The sequence below is a fragment of the Silurus aristotelis genome (genome assembly GCF_946808225.1).
Source record: "Silurus aristotelis genome assembly, chromosome: 1".
In the NCBI taxonomy this organism is placed as follows: domain Eukaryota; kingdom Metazoa; phylum Chordata; class Actinopteri; order Siluriformes; family Siluridae; genus Silurus; species Silurus aristotelis.
In genome coordinates, this window is record NC_139574.1 from 36,137,007 (window position 1) to 36,154,964 (window position 17,958).

General features: G+C 40.3%; 1 protein-coding gene across 2 annotated transcripts; it reads left to right on the forward strand.

Moving 5' to 3' along the window:
- Positions 1-96: 96 nt before the first annotated feature.
- LOC310723481 (uncharacterized protein) lies at positions 97-16,877 on the forward strand. 2 transcript variants are annotated; one of them, XM_083536581.1, is made up of 5 exons: positions 97-401; positions 9,061-9,159; positions 9,467-10,112; positions 12,436-13,403; positions 15,673-16,877. In XM_083536581.1, the coding sequence occupies exons 2-5, from the start codon at positions 9,061-9,063 to the stop codon at positions 16,789-16,791; spliced, it is 2,832 nt and encodes a 943-aa protein (XP_083392707.1). In that variant the 5' UTR covers positions 97-401; the 3' UTR covers positions 16,792-16,877. The 2 variants fall into 2 exon arrangements, with proteins under 2 accessions (XP_083392707.1, XP_083392708.1); XM_083536582.1 differs by lacking the exon at positions 97-401 and having other exon boundaries at positions 9,071-9,367.
- Positions 16,878-17,958: the final 1,081 nt, after the last annotated feature.

The following is a 17,958-nucleotide window of genomic DNA, read 5'->3' on the forward strand; positions in this document are numbered from 1 at the left end:
AGAATGCAATACCCCCATGTGCCAAGTTTAAACATGACATCTAGACAAAATCGATAACAGATACCTTTTTTTGTACACGATTCACAAATCAAAGCTGTCAAAGAGTGCCCAAAGTGTCAGACGCTGTTTTTTTGTTACACCTATGCTGGAGAAAAATAAGTGGGTTATGATCAGCGTATATATCAACAGGCCGGGAGGTAGATCAAACAAACTTCAAAATGTTGTAGAGCTAACAGAAATTTATTGATTTAAAAGAATAGAAAAGAGAAGAAATAAGACATTCAGGATGGTCGATTCCTTGGTCATCATCTTGCAGCAGGACACCACTGGCATCCACTTCGAATTTTTAAAGGTCTTGTGGAGTCGGGAGCAGCACACAACAATTTTTCAAAGATTCAAAGGCAAGTTGACATTTAGAGTTCCACTTGAATGACAGCTTTATAAAGCTCATCTTTAAGAGGTTTTACAAAAATTCTGTAGTAACTAGCCCTTTCAAGGAAACGTCCAAGATCTCAGACTTAGGCATAGAAAACAACAATCGTCTGAACTTTAGCATTTAAAGGGCGGACTGTACCATGACCAACGTCTATACCCAAGTAGGTGACTGTTGCATGTTAGATCTCCTCTTCTTTTGGCTGCTCCCACTAGGGGTCACACTACAGCAGATCGCTGTGACCACACCAGATCTCAAAAGCAGCCTCAGTAAGCTGCACCTGCCAATATCCCTTAAGCAAGTCCAACTTGGTCACAAACAATACGGTCAATACAATCTTTTATTTTGGGAATCTGATTTAGTTAATTGACCGTGTTTTGGCACTGATTACCAGAAGTTCCATCAGGTTTTAGAACTAACATACATAGGAAACACCATGGACTACAGCTTAGCCCAGCCAAACCATATTCAATTAGGTACTGGGTTTCTGTTTATTTCACACTTGACAGGATTTTCACGATAAGCATTTTGCTTAAGAGGACCATAACCACCATCAATGCCATGCTTCAGCACATGCGTCACCATAGAAATATCTGAGAAAAGCAAGGAATACTTGTCCAAGTTCTCTTTGGGATGATTTAGACAAATGTGAAAGTTTATGTGAAACCTTTAATGGTCCAAAAGGAAAATGCCCAAAGACTAATTCAGCTGAACTGAATTCTGAAAGAGATTCTTGCACTTGTACAGAAAACAAAAATAAATGGGATCTTTTCATCCCAGTCTCACTTAAGTTGGCGGCAGTAAATTCTGATCATGGTCTTGAGCGTCTGATGAAACCATTCAAGGACACCTTGCGACTGAGGAAGATGAGCACTAGATCTGCGATGTGTTATGTTCAGCTCCCATGTTATTTTACAGAATACTCTCGACATGAAATTAGATCCCAGATCAGACCGAATGAACTTCGGCGGACCAAACGACGTAGTGGGACGGCTTCGGGAAACCTAGCAGCAGAGCACAACAAAGTTAATAAATACGAGTGGCCAGAGAAAAGTTACAATTACAAGTTTCTTAAGCTGTTTATTCATATGCTGGTGAAATCACCTGCTTGACAAGCATGGTAAAGCTTAAACAAAAAGCGCTTCAAAAGGTTATTGTAGGTTTCTCCCAGTAGAACTTTGGAGCAACTACCTAAAATACCACACCACAGCCATGCTTTCAGTCCTCAAGACTCTGTTAACGCACCAATAAACACCATTTAAAAAAATTAAACATTTGCAAAAGGAAAATCAAAAAACTTGAGTTTAAGACTCAAGCCTCAACAGTGGTATCCAACATCTGGAGGATCCAAACTCATTATTGAATTACACACGTCAGGCTTAGGCTCTGAATATTTTTGAATACTCTAGGAGGAAAAGAGGAAGCCCAAGGAGGATGTGCTGAGGGAAGACATGCAGGTAGTTGGTGTAAAAGAGGCCGATGTAGAGGACAGGGGGGTATGGAGACGGATGATCCGCTGTGGTGACCGCTACACAATATGCTTTACTATTGCGTTTACCGGCTTGTGTCTTTGTATATATATATATATATATATATATATATATATATATATATATATATATATATATATATATATATATATATATATATATATATATATATATATATAAAAAACAAGGAAAAAAAAACAGAAAAACTGTCTTATCACGTTACGCCATCAAGCGTTTTCCTTAATGGTCTATGGAATCCACAGAATCCACAGGCCACAAACAACCTTATCAACTCTATGTGAAGAAGATGCAAATGGTGGTCACATCAGATAATGACAGGTTTTTGGACCCCCCCAGTACAGTAAAACTGCACATTTTAGAGTGGTCTTTTATTGTGGCCAGCCTAAAGCACACCTGTTTAATCAGCATCTTAATCTGCCACACGTGAGGTGGATGGATTCTCTCAGCAAAGAAGAAGTGCTCACTAACACAGATTTAGACAGATTTGTGAACAATATTTGAGAGAAATAGGCCTTTTGTGTACATAGAAAAAGTAACCCAGCCATTAGGGGGGCACAAGCCAGTGCACTCTTAGTGCCGGTCCCAAGCCCGGGTAAATGGGGAGGGTTGCGTTAGGAAGGGCATCCAGCGTAAAACATGTGCCAAATCAAATATGCGGATCACAAATGAGAATTTCATACCGGATCGGTCGAGGCCCGGGTTAACAACGACCGCCACAGGTATCGTTAGCCGACAGGGTACCGGTGGAAATTGGGCTACTGTTTGGCCGAAGGAGGAGAAGGAGAGGAGGAAGACATCTACAGAGACGGCAGGAAAAGGAGCAGTGTAGGAGAGTAGAGGTTCGGGTTGGTACTTTAAATGTTGGTACTATGACGGGTAAAGGGAGAGAGATAGCTGATATGATGGAGAGGAGAAAGGTAGATATGCTGTGTGTTCAGGAGACCAAGTGGAAAGGGAGTAAGGCCAGGAACATTGGAGGTGGATTTAAACTGTTTTATCATGGTGTGGATGGAAAGAGAAATGGTGTAGGGGTGATTCTGAAGGAAGAGTACAGTAAGAGTGTAGTGGAGGTGAAGAGAGTTTCTGATAGGGTGATGATCGTGAAGGTGGAGGTTGAAGGGATGATGATAAATGTCATCAGTGCCTATGCTCCACAAGTTGGCTGTGAGATGGAGGAGAAGGAAAGATTCTGGAGTGAATTAGATGAAGTGGTAGATGGTGTACCTAGGAAAGAACGATTGGTGATTGGGGCAGACTTTAATGGGCATGTAGGTGAAGGGAACAGAGGTGATGAGGAGGTGATGGGTAGGTATGGTTTTAAGGAGAGGAATGTGGAAGGGCAGATGGTGGTAGATTTTGCAAAAAGGATGGAAATGGCAGTGGTGAACACGTATTTTAAGAAGAAGGAGGATCATAGGGTGACGTATAAGAGTGGAGGAAGGTGCACACAGGTGGATTATGTTCTGTGTAGGAGATGCAACCTGAAGGAGATTGTAGACTGTAAGGTGTTGGCGGGGGACAGTGTAGCTAGACAGCATCGGATGGTGGTCTGTAGGATGGTTTTGGAGGCGAAGAAGAAGAGGAGGAAAGTAAGGATTGAAAGAAGAATAAGATGGTGGAAACTGAAGGATGAAGAGTGTGGTGTGAGGTTCAGGGAAGAGGTCAGACAGGGGCTTGGTGGTGGTGAAGAGGTGCCGGATGATTGGGCAACTACTGCAGGAGTGATGAGGAAGGCAGCTAGAAAAGTACTTGGTGTGACATCTGGAAATAGAAAGCAAGACAAGGAGACGTGGTGGTGGAATGAGGAAGTGCAGGAGAGCATTAAGGGAAAGAGGTTGGCAAAACAGAAGTGGGATCGACAGAGTGATGAGAAAAGTAGGCAGGAGTACAAGGAGATGCGGCAGCAGGTAAAAAGGGATGTGGCGAAAGCCAAGGAAAAGGCATATGAGGAGCTGTATAAGAGGTTGGACACTAAGGAAGGAGAAAAGGATTTATACCGATTGGCCAGGCAGAGGGACCGAGCTGGGAAGGATGTACTGCAAGTTAGAGCAATAAAGGATGGAGAGGGAAATGTGTTGACTAGTGAGGAGAGTGTGTTGAGAAGATGGAGGGAGTATTTTGAGCAGCTGATGAATGAGGAAAATCAGAGAGAGAGAAGATTGGAGGATGTGGAGTTGGTGAAGCAGGATGTAGATAGGATTAGTAAGGAGGAAGTAAGAGCAGCGATTAAGAGGATGAAGAATGGAAAGTCGGTTGGACCAGATGACATACCGGTAGAAGCGTGGAGATGTTTAGGAGAGATGGCAGTGGAGTTTTTAACCAGATTGTTTAACAGAATTCTGGAAGGGGAGAGGATGCCTGAGGAATGGAGAAGGAGTGTGCTGGTACCGATCTTTAAGCATAAGGGAGATGTGCAGACCTGCAGTAACTACAGGGGAATTAAGTTGATCAGTCACACCATGAAGTTATGGGAAAGAGTAGTGGAAGCCAGGCTGAGAGAAGAGGTGACCATCTGTGAGCAACAGTATGGTTTCATGCCGAGGAAGAGCACCACAGATGCCTTATTTGCTTTGAGGATGTTGATGGAGAAGTATAGAGAAGGACAGAAGGAGCTGCATTGTGTATTTGTGGATTTAGAGAAAGCGTACGACAGGGTACCGAGAGAGGAGTTGTGGTATTGTATGAGGAAGTCAGGTGTGTCAGAGAAGTATGTGAGGGTGGTGCAGGACATGTATGAGGACAGTGTGACGGCAGTGAAGTGTGCAGTAGGTACGACAGACTGGTTCAGGGTGAAGGTTGGACTGCATCAAGGATCGGCCCTGAGCCCTTTCCTGTTTGCAGTGGTGATGGACAGGTTGACGGACGAGGTCAGACAGGAGTCTCCCTGGACTATGATGTTTGCAGATGATATTGTGATTTGTGGTGAGAGTAGAGAGCAGGTTGAGAAGAGCCTGGAGAGGTGGAGATACGCGCTGGAGAGAAGGGGAATGAAAGTCAGTAGGAGTAAGACAGAGTACATGTGTGTGAATGAGAGGGAGGGCAGTGGAGTGATGCGGTTGCAGGGAGAAGAGGTGGAGAAGGTGGAGGAGTTCAGGTACCTGGGGTCAACAGTGCAAAGTAATGGAGAGTGTGTTAGAGAAGTAAAGAAAAGAGTGCAGGCAGGGTGGAGTGGGTGGAGAAGAGTGACAGGAGTGATTTGTGATAGTAGGGTATCTGCAAGAATGAAAGGGAAAGTTTATAGGACTGTGGTGAGACCTGCGATGTTGTATGGATTAGAGACAGTGGCATTGAGTAAAAGACAGGAGGTGGAGCTGGAGGTAGCAGAGCTGAAAATGTTAAGGTTTTCGTTGGGAGTGACGAGGATGGACAAGATTAGAAATGAGTTTATTAGAGGGACAGCACATGTAGGATGTTTTGGTGACAAGGTGAGGGAGGCGAGATTGAGATGGTTTGGACATGTGCAGAGAAGGGACATGAATTATATTGGTAGAAAAATGCTGAAGATGGAGCCACCAGGTAGGAGGAAAAGAGGAAGGCCAAGGAGGAGGTTCATGGATGTGGTGAGGGAAGACATGCAGGTAGTTGGTGTGAAAGAGGCAGATGTAGAGGACAGGGTGGTATGGAGACGGATGATCCGCTGTGGCGACCCCTAATGGGAGCAGCCGAAAGAAGAAGAAGAAGAAGAAGTGTACATAGAAAAAGTCTTAGATCTTTGAGTTCAGCTTATGAAAAATGGGGGCGTTTATAATTTTGTTCAGTGTGTATATGTATATATATGTATGCATGTATTCATGCGCACGCACTCACTTCAAACATCTTACTCTATAATTTGAGTCAATACAGTAAAATTTAAAGGCAAAAATCACCTTTATATTACCTTCCGTGCTTGTTAATTTATTTAGTGGATTTTTATAGTGACCCTACTGCCCTTCTACTGTACAATTTGAGAAATAAACTTCAGTGCATTTGAATTGCCATATAAATTGCTATAAATTGCTCAAAACATTCCTTTATAGGCTTGCTCATGTATTCAAATAATTCTTATTTAGAGCATCCCGGACTATTACTGTATTCATTTTCACATTATTTTACTGTACAGTTTGTGAAAAGGAAAGGCAAAAAATCACTTCAAACATAAGCGCACCTTCAATCATGTCTTCTATGCAAACACAAACCTTTTTACTTTCAAAGACGTCTTATTAAAAGTGTCCCAGTCTATCACTATTTAATTTAAAAACTCAAAATTATTTAAATAAAGGAGCAAACCTTTAAAGTGATCTGTTTAACTAGTGTTTAAATAGAACATGATTCAAATTCACTGATGTTTTAGGTGATTTTGCCTTTATAATTTCAAAGTGTTTGAATACGGTCGTCATACATACACATATACATACATATACATATACACATACATATGTATAAACATACACACATATATACACACACACAAACATACACATACATACATATGTACATATGTATATACACACACACACACACACACACACACACACACACACACACATACACAGAGCTTCCAGCACCCATACCGTAAGTGCATGATTAGACGCGCAAATAAAAACAAAGTGCGGCTGGCTTGACCGCAGTTCAGAAACGTTGTTCATTATAATAAACTTCTCAGAAATGCAATGCTTAAAATTCTTCTACTAAAGAACTCTTTGTTGCTCACAAGTTATGACTGCTATGCAACACACCACCTTTCATAACAAATGTTTGTTTTGCACATGCTTTCTAAACTTCTGTTGTAAACTCTTAACACGGCCGCTTCAACAGAAGCATAATCCAAACTTTGCGCATTTGTACTTTACCAACGAGTTTGCACTAAAACAATAAACGCCAAATATTTGTGGGAATTAACGAAATTTGTCTGCTAATCAAAATTAGTGTCGGTATTTACCCGCAACGTAGACAAGGCTGTAGGGACGCGTTTAGCGCACACGAGCATTTACCGTAACACAGGAGCAGGTGGAGGCCTGAACATGCAGCAGGAGACACTGGTACTGTAGCGGTGTCGGTTCAGCTTCAGTTCTTTTAACCGGATTGCCAAAGATTGGTTTTCTAGTGAAGATTAACGGGGTCCAGTATCACCTGTGCCAACAGGTGAGATCTGCTGCTTTACAAGCTCCGAGTGCAATGTTGCGAAAATTCCCATTTTTAGCGCCTTAAAAAAATTAAAATAATAAAGATTAAATAAGAAGCAATTCACACGTCTTTACATTTGTTCCTTCACAAGAGCTCCTATGTGGGCACCATCATAAATCTATCCAGTTTACACTTTGATACAAATTTATAAAGAACAGGTCAAATAAATAAACATGTTTAAAATAAATGTCGCACATCCCGGACATGTTACACAAATGTTACACCGTCTAGAGAAGACACCATGAAAGGATTTGTGTGGACAGGAAAACTAACAACTCCTTTATTGGAGAATTAATTCAGGAGTCTACAAGACCAAAATAAAAACATTTAAAAAAAGGTTTAACCACCAACTTTCCCCAAACCAAATCAATTCACCACCCAACCTATTGAACCCAAAACAGAGTGGGGAAGTGGTGTTTTTTTTTTAGGAAATTGAAACTCTTTACTCCCAATTTTAGCATTTACAGGCTTTACATTGTTTAGACAGAGAAGATACTTTATTCATCCCAATGGCAAATGTAAACATTTCAACATTATTTACAAACTTAAGCAATAACATGCAATAAATACTACAAAAATATATTAAAAATTTTTAAAAGTAACAAGTCCTGTGTAAATAAAAGGTTTAAATTGAGGATACAACTTTCAATCAAACATTCACAATCTCAAAAAAAAATAATAATAATAATAATTCTTCATCCCAAAATCTAGCACAAGTTCTGAGCTCCTCGCCCAACCACCACACCGCCAAAAAATAAAAAATAAAAACAGAAAGTCCTTCTTTGTTGGAAGTGATGACGTGGCTTTTATAGTGTGGCGCACCAATCAGGAGACAGCAGCAATCAGCCTGCTGGAGCCAATCGGATGACGTTTCCTGCACGTGACGCAGAAAACCCGAGCACAGAGAAATAACAAAAGCAAAAGGGTTGTAACAGTAACCATGTTTAAAATAAACTATATGGCGAAAAGTAGTATGTGGACCGCAGATGAACATCCATATAAGCCAATAAAACCATTAATCTGGACCTTTGCTCTAACAATAGTTTAGTGCTTTAGACACTGGATCTCTGATGGAAACGTCATAAGTTTGTATACCATCAGATCACATAATGTATAATAACCTCCACTCATCTGAAAACGGTTTTAAAAGACTTTCACTTCAACCCATGTAAAGCATGAGGGATAATTTAATGCTACCGCGTCCAAAGACATTCTGTACAATTGTGTGCCTCCGACGTTGTAGTAACTGTTTGTGGAAGACATTTATGTGGCTGGAAAAGTCCCAAAACATATAGTCATTTTCACCTTTACCAGGGAAATACATCTTCATATACATATACATATACTTATACATATACATCTTCATATACATATACATCTTCATATACATCTTCATATACATATACATATACATCTTCATATACATCTTCATATACATATACATCTTCATATACATATACATCTTCATATACATATACATATACATCTTCATATTCATATACATATACATATACATCTTCATATACATATACATATACATATACATCTTCATATACATATACATATACATCTTCATATTCATATACATATACATATACATCTTCATATACATATACATCTACATATACATCTTCATATACATCTACATATACATCTTTATATACATATACATCTTCATATACATCTTCATATACATATACATATACATATGAAATTTCTGAACTCCCTGGTGTGTTCTTTCTATTAAAGATTGAATTACACCAACATCTCTGATAGATTTGGATTGATTTCTCCCCCTGATGATGGTTGGCTTCCCTGGCATTCACAGCTGTCTGTACAACATATTAAATGTTTACAGCAACAGATCGCAAATGGCACATTTTTAATAACCTGAAGATTGTGTAATATTGTGTGTATGTATATTTCTGCCCTCTCGTTCCTCCAGGCCATTAGATGGCGGTGTTACACGTTACCCTGCTCCACCGACCGCCAAAAATAAACACCACCGAAGAAGCAGATGACGACAGCGAAGAAGAACAACAAGAACAGCGAGTATATACAAATACCTCACATTTTACATTGTAAAATATGTTTTTGGCGTATTGGGAAATAATTGGGCACATTGTGGAAAAAATAAATGTCGGACAGCTTGTGCATGAACCGTCTGTGAAAGTGGAAATCTGAAATAAAGCGGCGTGCTGGATAGCTAGCAGGATTAGCTAGCTGCTGTGAACAAGCCCGGGCTGTTTTGGTGCACAGGGTAAAGCAGCACGTTCTTGACTCACTTCCGCGATGCATGTAAAATTCATGGTGTAAGCTTATGGTCTCCTGATGTCATGTTTGATCTCTTCCATAACAGGTAGACATGTCTTCAGAGCTGACTATAGACATCCAGCTAACAGAGTTGGGCTTTTCTAGCTGGGATTTTCAGGTTTTGAAGCAGAAAGAGACACAGCAGACGTCAGACCTGGAATATGGTTCATCATCATCATCATCATCATCACCATCAACAACCTCATCATTATCAACTTTCAGGGCAACATCATGGTCGTGTCCAAGGCGGGTGGAAACCCTTGGGGATGAGGAAACAGAGCCAGATCTCGGATCTGTTGTCTCTTTAAACCCCTTTCCCAGTGATCATGGCTCTCCGGTTAATAGCACTTTAGTTCCTGTAGATCCCACAGAGACTGATGACACCAAGACTTTCACTGATTGCGAAGAACAAAGTGGGCATGTGGGAGAAAAAAGGCAGCATCCGTGGCATGATGAGATGGCGGATGAGCCACTAATAAAGGAGAAGAAAAAAAAAATGGACGAAGATCAAGGAAAACAAGACGAGTTCGTGGACGAAGGAGCTCAGATCGACGTTGTGGTTTCAGGGGACGAAGAAGAAAACGTGGAGGAGGAAGATGAGGACGAGGAGGAGGAAGATGGCGACGAAGAAGCAGATGATTACGATGACGTCTTGACTGAAGACGAGGACTGCGATGACGAGTTGTCTTCAGGTGAGTGAGTGTAAGAATTGACCTGGTGGACAGATATTTTGTTTTGCAGAGACACAGAATCTATTACACTGAAATATTGATAAATATATAAGGTGTGGATACTGACAGCCTTGATATGAGTGCTTCTGAAATTGGAAGAAGTTCTTTTATCAGAAGGTTGAATCCCTGATTCGGATATGAAAAAAATAAAGCATGATGGAGCATGCTGTTTCAGAAAAAAGGATCAACACCAGTCTGTATGTCTGTCTTTCTGTACATCTGTGTGTCTGTCTTTCTGTACATCTGTGTGTCTGTCTTTCTGTACATCTGTCTGTCTGTACTGCTGTCTGTATGTCTGTCTTTCTGTACATCTGTGTGTCTCTGTCCGTCTGTCTGTCTTTCTTTCTCTACATCTTTGTGTCTGTCTGTACAACTGTAAGCCTGTACTGCTGTCTTTATGTCTGTCTTTCTGTACATCTGTGTGTCTGTTTTTCTGTACATCTGTGTGTCTGTTTTTCTGTACATCTGTGTGTCTGTTTTTCTGTACATCTGTGTCTGTATGTCTGTCTTTCTGTACATCTGTGTGTCTGTTTTTCTGTACATCTGTGTCTGTATGTCTGTCTTTCTGTACATCTGTGTGTCTGTTTTTCTGTATGTCTGTTTTTCTGTATGTCTGTCTGTCTGTCTTTCTGTACGTCTGTACGTCTGTCTGTCTTTCTGTACGTCTGTCTGTCTTTCTGTACATCTTTGTGTCTGTTTTTCTGTATGTCTGTTTTTCTGTACGTCTGTCTGTCTGAACATCTGTGTGTCTGTCTGTCTGTCTGTCTGTCTGTCTGTGCGTCTGTCTGTCTGGACGGCTGTCTGCCTATCAGTACGTCCCACTCCAATGTAGGAAGCAACGAATAAATAACTTGGGTCCATGGCAGTAGCTGCATTGTAACTTTGACAAGTTGCTTAACATTGTGACAAAATGTATATCTCAATTTTTGGGGGGGATTTTATAAATCGGGGTAATTAGACGACATTGTGCCAAGTGTGATATTGTGCTGGTACCTTAAGGACTACCGTGGACGGCTGACTCCTACAATGTTTGATATTCTTCATGTTGCTCAAAAAAACTTTGTTTGGACAAATTTTTGTCTGTAAAATAGAGCAAAATAAGGCAGTGTGGTGTCTAAATCATAAGTCTCTTAATATGAACTCATTGTTTATTGGACTGTTGTATTAAATCAATATGCACTTTTCATGTGATATTGATTAACAATATGATATAAATGTACACATTTTCTGCTTGAAACTGGAATTTTTTAAAATGCATTTTAATATACTTAATTGAAGCTGGACATTGTTAATAATAATAATAAAAAAATTTATAGCCCCTCTTAAAGTAGCATCTCAAAGCACTTTCCAAGCATAAAAAAATTATAAGAAAAATAATAACGAGAAAAGTAAAAGAAGTAAATAAACATCACAAAATAAAAAGATCACATAAAAGCTGTCCTGAAAAAGCGAGTTTTAAGAGCAGATTTAAAAACAGTAAAAGACTCGGCCTGTCTGATCTCAGTAGGGAGAGAATTCCACAGCTTTGGTGCGTGTGAGGGAAAAGCTGATCACCCATAAAGCATAAACGGGTGGTGGGAACAACTAAAAGACCCGAATCAGTAAAATGGAGATTGGGAGTGTATGCAGTTAAAAGATGAGGTGCCGTACCATGTGGGGCTTCATAGGTCAGAATTTTTAAATCAATCCGGAATCTGACAGGAAGCCAAAGCAATGACTCCAAAACTGGAGAAATCTGTTTACCAGACCTGGTCTTATTCAGAATTCTAGCAGCTGAATTTTAGACACACTGTAATTTGTTTGATGTAGATTTCAAAACCCTGACAAACAAAGCATTAAAGTAATCGATGTGTGGAAAAAAAACAAAAGAATTGTTCCATTTTTCAGAAACCGAAACTTGGGGCGGAGTCTTGTGATGTTTCTGAGATGAAAGAATGAGATTTTAACCGAAATCTGAACACAAGAGTCTGTGTCAAGTCTGTGTCAAAAACCACCCAAAAAAAAAAAAGACGCTGACCTTAATGAAATTGATGTTTCACAAAAACTCCCCTTCTATATCAGAACTGCACAGAAGCTGAGCATTAGTTTATCTACAGCATTTATTTAGAAGTGGTTTGGACCAGGTTTTAGATATGGGGAGCAGAGAATGCAAGTCCTGGAACATCGTGTTTAGGTGCCATTACCGTCTAAAGAGATCGATTTCTTTTAATGAGCTTAGAGCCAAACATTACTGCACATCCTCTGAAATGGAAAAATTGACACGTTTGTTATTATGTTTTTGCAGACACAAATGGTTCAGACGAGCACCGTTGCCAGGTGTGCAGCCTCACATTTTCCACAACATTTCTCCTACATGAGCATTTGCATGTACACAACGGCGTGCGTCTCTACCAATGTGCTGAATGCGGCAAGCGGTTCTGCCATCAAACGAACTACCGTAAGCACCTGCGCTCGCACTCACAAGCCTCGGCCAACCAGTGCATCATTTGCACGTCCAAGTTCCCAAACCAAGAGGAGCTGCAGAATCATCTGGACACGAACCACTTCGAGGACAAGTTCTTTCAGTGCGATCTTTGCAAGCGCATTTTTACCGGCATGGCAGAGTGCAAGAAGCACGTGCAAACGCACAAGCGGCCCGCAAAGCGCTACCCATGCCCGAAATGCGAACGCAGCTTTCACCACCGCAGCTCAATGCTCTACCACCTCAAGCGGCACAAAAAAGGCGTCTTCGTTTGCACCGACTGCGGACTGGCGTTCTCTACTAAAGCCGTCCTCCTGCGCCACAGCTTTCATCACCTCGGCCTTCTGCCCTACACCTGCATACGCTGCAAACGCCATTTCCGCTTATCGTCCCAGTACATGAAGCACGAGTGTAAACCGGAACAGTTGCAATGTGTGGCATGTCTCGGCATCTTTAAGAGCAAAGAGGACTTCCTGAAGCACAAGAAGGACACCGGTTGCTGGGGCCACCAGACGGCGCTCAACACAAAGACGAATGACATCCGCTGTATGGAGTGTGGGCAGGTCTTCGACAGTTCAGAGGAACTGAAGAAGCATGCGGGGACGCATCAGAGGGTCATGAGGTGCTCGGAGTGTGGAATGGGTTTCCGCTCGTCAATTATGCTCATGTCGCACATGGGGGGTCATGCGGCTAATCGGCCGTGTCTCTGTCAAGAGTGCGGTCAGGGCTTCTGTCATCAACAGGCTTACGACAGTCACCTGAAAACCTGTGGGCTTGTGAATCCAGCAGAGGTATTTACAATTATTATGGTTTTCCTTCTATAACATTTTTAAATATCGATTTAACGATACATTATAGATACATTTAAAGCAGCTGCCGATGCGATACAATTCACCACAATTACGACGCAGTGTGATCCGATTTGATTCAACACGATGCGAGTCAGTGCGATGCGATACGATTCAATGTAAAAAATAGGACGCTTCGCAATTCAGTATGGTACAGTTGACTTTCATTTCTTTGATTCAGACAGACAGCAAATGATAAACATACTAAAGTGCCTTCTGACTTCTAAATAGAAATAAACCAAGACGGTCTTTTCCTGCTCTGTGTGCAGGAAGATGCAGCTCTACCTCTGCCATGTTAATCTGTATTCTATGTGACTCTCAGGACACGCCTCGGTCTCCGTAGTGTTGACCGTCATGTTCACATAGCCGCATCGGTGCTGAGAGGAAAAGCTCGGGAAACGCTTTAACGTGGGGAAATCAGTCAACAGATAAAATATTGATCACAAATTATCAGTTGCTTTCGACATAATAGAAGTATAGTACATCTACTAATAATTATAAAGAAATAAATTAATTTTATTTACTGATGCAAATATCTATCTAGCTATCCATACGGTTCGGTACGCACCTCGGCTTTTAAGTCACGGTACGGTTCAATTTCGGTACAATTAGGGGGAGAAAATGCAAAACACAAAACTGCCTGCTTGGTTAAATAATATCCAAATTAATATTTTATAAGATTCTATAAAAACTAAAATAGAATAATCCAAACGAACACAATACACTTTTTAATATATGATTCAAACTGAGTAATCAACTAAATTAGCTCAAATTAAATAAATGGAAAAATGTAATAGTTTACATTTGTTAGACCCCATTCAGGTAATACAGATGTGTGAGAGTGTGTTTGTGTGTGTGTAGTATTTAAGTTTCTAAAGATTTGATCTACTTAACTGTTTTTCAACGTATTTCAGCATACTTTAACAAATGTCTTCATTCCCTCGATATTTGGAATTGTCAGGATTTTCTTATTTTAGAAGAGAAATTCTTGACTGGAGGTAAAACGCTGAAGAATCCATAGCGGTAGAGTTAGCAGCTAACGCTAGCGCTATAGACTTTTTATCGTTTTCATGCATGCGCAAAAAAGAAATAGTTGAAAATCTTTGTATTTGTTACACCCCTAATACGTGTGTGTGTGTGATTTATATATTTAATTGATTTTATGTTCTGCATGTAAATAATCTATCTTTTTTTTATTTGATAGACAATGTAATATTTTAAGGAATATTAATTAAAAAAAAAATTTTTTTGTCGAGCTAATCATGCAGCAGCACAATACATACAATCACACAGGTATAGGTCAATACCAGGTCAAGATTTTTACATCACACATCTTTTCACTTTCTCATTATAGCTCTTTGTTCAACAGATGAGTCGTGCTGTCCTTTTTTTTTTTCTTCTTTTTTTTTTTAACCAACTTTTGATCCTTTATCTTGTTTTTTGTATGTAATAGTGCAGATTGTTTACACAATAGACAGCTCTCCTGATTATATGCATTAACAAGCAGGATTTGAGGATCAGGTGTGCTTGTAGAATCTTCTGCTGCTTGCTCAGTATGCAAACTGCTACATCTACAAAAGCACGGGCTGAAAGAAATAAAAATCATGTAGTATAAGTAGCACAGCATGGTGGAGATTTGGGAAATCGTGTCAAAACCCTTGGCGTCCAGTTTTTTTTTTTCTTTTTCTTTGTGCTTTTTAAAAATGTGTTGGATTTGAATGAGTATTCATCCATTTTATATCAATTTCCTAAAAACAATAGATTGAAATAAAAAAATCCAAATTGAATGAAATTGCATGTTCACTAGTCGCATGTTGACACCAAACCCTGTTATTTACATATTATTATGAGGGATTGCACTCAGTTATTAATATAATTATGACAACAATATTTATATTATTCTCTTAAATGTACACACACTCCAGACAGGATTTTGTTTAGACAACTTCATTATAGAAAGAAAAAAACACAACTGCCGTGGAAATAGCATATGTTTTTCTGCAGTCAGATTCGGCTGAATCCATATTTAACTTTAGGCTCAACGTGCTCGTCGTCAGAAAATGGTTTTCTGAGTAATTGGTGGTGCTGCTGCTTAGTGAGAACTTTGTGTAAAGTGGAAATTCTAAAAAAATAAATAAATAAATGCCGACACATTTAATTTCCGACCCCAAAGTCTTGTGTAACCTTTTAGTTTTTATGTTTTTATATACAGATTGCAACAAAGAAGCAAAAGAAAGAGGCAAATCCGAAGAGGAAGGAAGCTGTGACCATCCCTAAAACCAAGGAAATTCAATCCGTGCCACAGCTCGTGCCCATGCATCCAACTACCGTACTAAACGGCCAAACCAAACCTCCCGAAGCTCTGACCACAATCACGTTGAATAATGAGCCTCTTACTCCTGTCCCCCTGGTGATGCTTCTGCCTGTATCCTCTACATCCAAGCCCAAATGCATCCCCAATTCGGACGTCTCCAAGAAACGTGTTTCCGCCCCACAACTCATTCACATTCCATTAGCCTCGAATAACCGTTCTGTAAGTAAAGAATCGGACAAAACAGTGTTGATTAAAGACCTAGCTAGTCCTGTGCCTGGCTCGAACATTTTAATACCTCTGACATCTCTGAAAAGTGGAAAAGCAGAATGGACGGTAGTAGAGGGTCCATGCACGTCTGGTTCAGTAACAACGATATACACCATCAAAAAGGAGACGGGACAAGTGCTGGACACGAACGCGAAGCAGCCGGACGCAAAGAACGAGCTGAAAAAGAACGTTTTGTCCAACTTGGAGATCCTACAAATCCTGAACATGCTGAAGAAAAACGGTGGTGGTGATGCAAGAAAGGAAAATACACCAAGCCTCATCTCTGTAGTATCAGTCAATTCTGAGATGAAAGCAGGTGATGAAAAACAGAGCGGTTCGAGGATGGAAAACGGTGACCCCTCACTTATAAAGAGCAGCGACGTCTGGTTTAAAACAAACACAGTGACTGATCATCCCGCCGCTGCAAAACTGCAACCTCAGTCCTCCTACTCCGTTTCTTCAGCAGTAATGGGTGACAGTTCAGCAGTTCAAAAGCAGCCCGAAAAAGATCAAATGCCCAAATCTGCGATTCCTTCACCACCCAAATTCTCCTCGAAACCGGACAAGCTATCGTCGAAGAGAAATGAACACAAGACAGACAAAAGCACTGAGGAGAAAGACTTGGGGGTGGAAAGGGCAGGCACGGGGTTAGGTGATGACTCCGATGTAATGCAGTGCGAAGTTTGCGGGGAAATGATTTCAGAAAAGGACTTGGACCAACACAATGGGAAACATTCAGCCTGTTCCTAGGTGGCGGGTTTTCCTAAAGCTCGAAATGAATGATTCAGGTTCATCTAAGAACCTTTTGTAAAAATGGACGATTTAAAAAAAAGAAAGAGAGGCTCTCCTCCATTTTGTTGAAACTTTTAATTTAAATCATAAAAAAAAAATCTTTATTAAATCCAGTATTATCGGCGCTCGGGATGAGACTGAATCAATGAAACCGTACAACAATATCGCTGAAACGTTTGAACTGTTTCTGCAGACGATTTGCACAAAAAAAAAACATTTATTTGCAATAATATTGTTGAGGTCACGTTTCGTTTTCTTTCTATGGTCAGGATAAAACTCTGAACGCATCCATAATTATCTGTTGCTTCAAATCAAACCGAACTGATTTTGTTTCTTTTTTATTTTTATTTTTTTTAAAGAACTTGTTTTTAATATAACACTTGATGGATGTACAGTGTGGGTTATTATATAAGACTAAAACTGTCGTTATCTGATATTGTTTGGGAGCAAGATTAAAAATGCAGTACAACATTGGACTTTACGTTGATTTGTAGTCCCAAAGGCAGGTGGTCATCTAAATGTTTTACTGGTATTGGTATTTCTTTGTAGCATAATGTTGCTACAAAGTTACAGTGTCTCAGCTTGGCAATGTACAAAGCGAGCAAAGTCCTGACCTCAACCACACACTTTGATAATGAAACAAATTGTTCACCTCCTCGTCCAACATCAGCGCCCGACTTCACTCATTTATTGTGGATGCTCCACACCAGATCGAGTGTAAACTCTTCTCAGAAAGCACATATGGTTGTGATGGTTAGCTTTCCTCCAACATTTGGCCATATTGTGTGCTGCCTGAATGTTTTAATGTAAACCAGTTACTTGTTAACATGCTGACAGTCTATTCCACCAAGACCACCCCCAATCACCAGTCGCTTTTCAAAATGAGTATTTCTGCCCTTTCAGCACTGTGTTTACGCCCACAGCAGTGGCTGGATACGTGGTGTTTTTCCTCTCCATTCTGTGTAAACATGAGACAGGAGGTCATCGGTTTCGAAAATTGAGCTTCATAATTTTTTCATGGCACAGTCAAAATGAACGTTAGAGGTGTTAATAAACATAATAATGGATGACGACTGAATGGCAGCTCTTCTAGTGACTATTTGGATCGGACCATTTTGAGACAGA

Coding starts and splice junctions, on each gene's coding strand:
- LOC310723481 (XM_083536581.1), top strand. CDS start 9,061: ATGGCGGTGTTACACGTTACCCTGCTCCACCGACCGCCAAAAATAAAC. Junction 10,113..12,435: donor CGATGACGAGTTGTCTTCAG/GTGAGTGAGTGT, acceptor ATGTTTTTGCAG/ACACAAATGGTTCAGACGAG. Junction 13,404..15,672: donor GGCTTGTGAATCCAGCAGAG/GTATTTACAATT, acceptor TTTTATATACAG/ATTGCAACAAAGAAGCAAAA.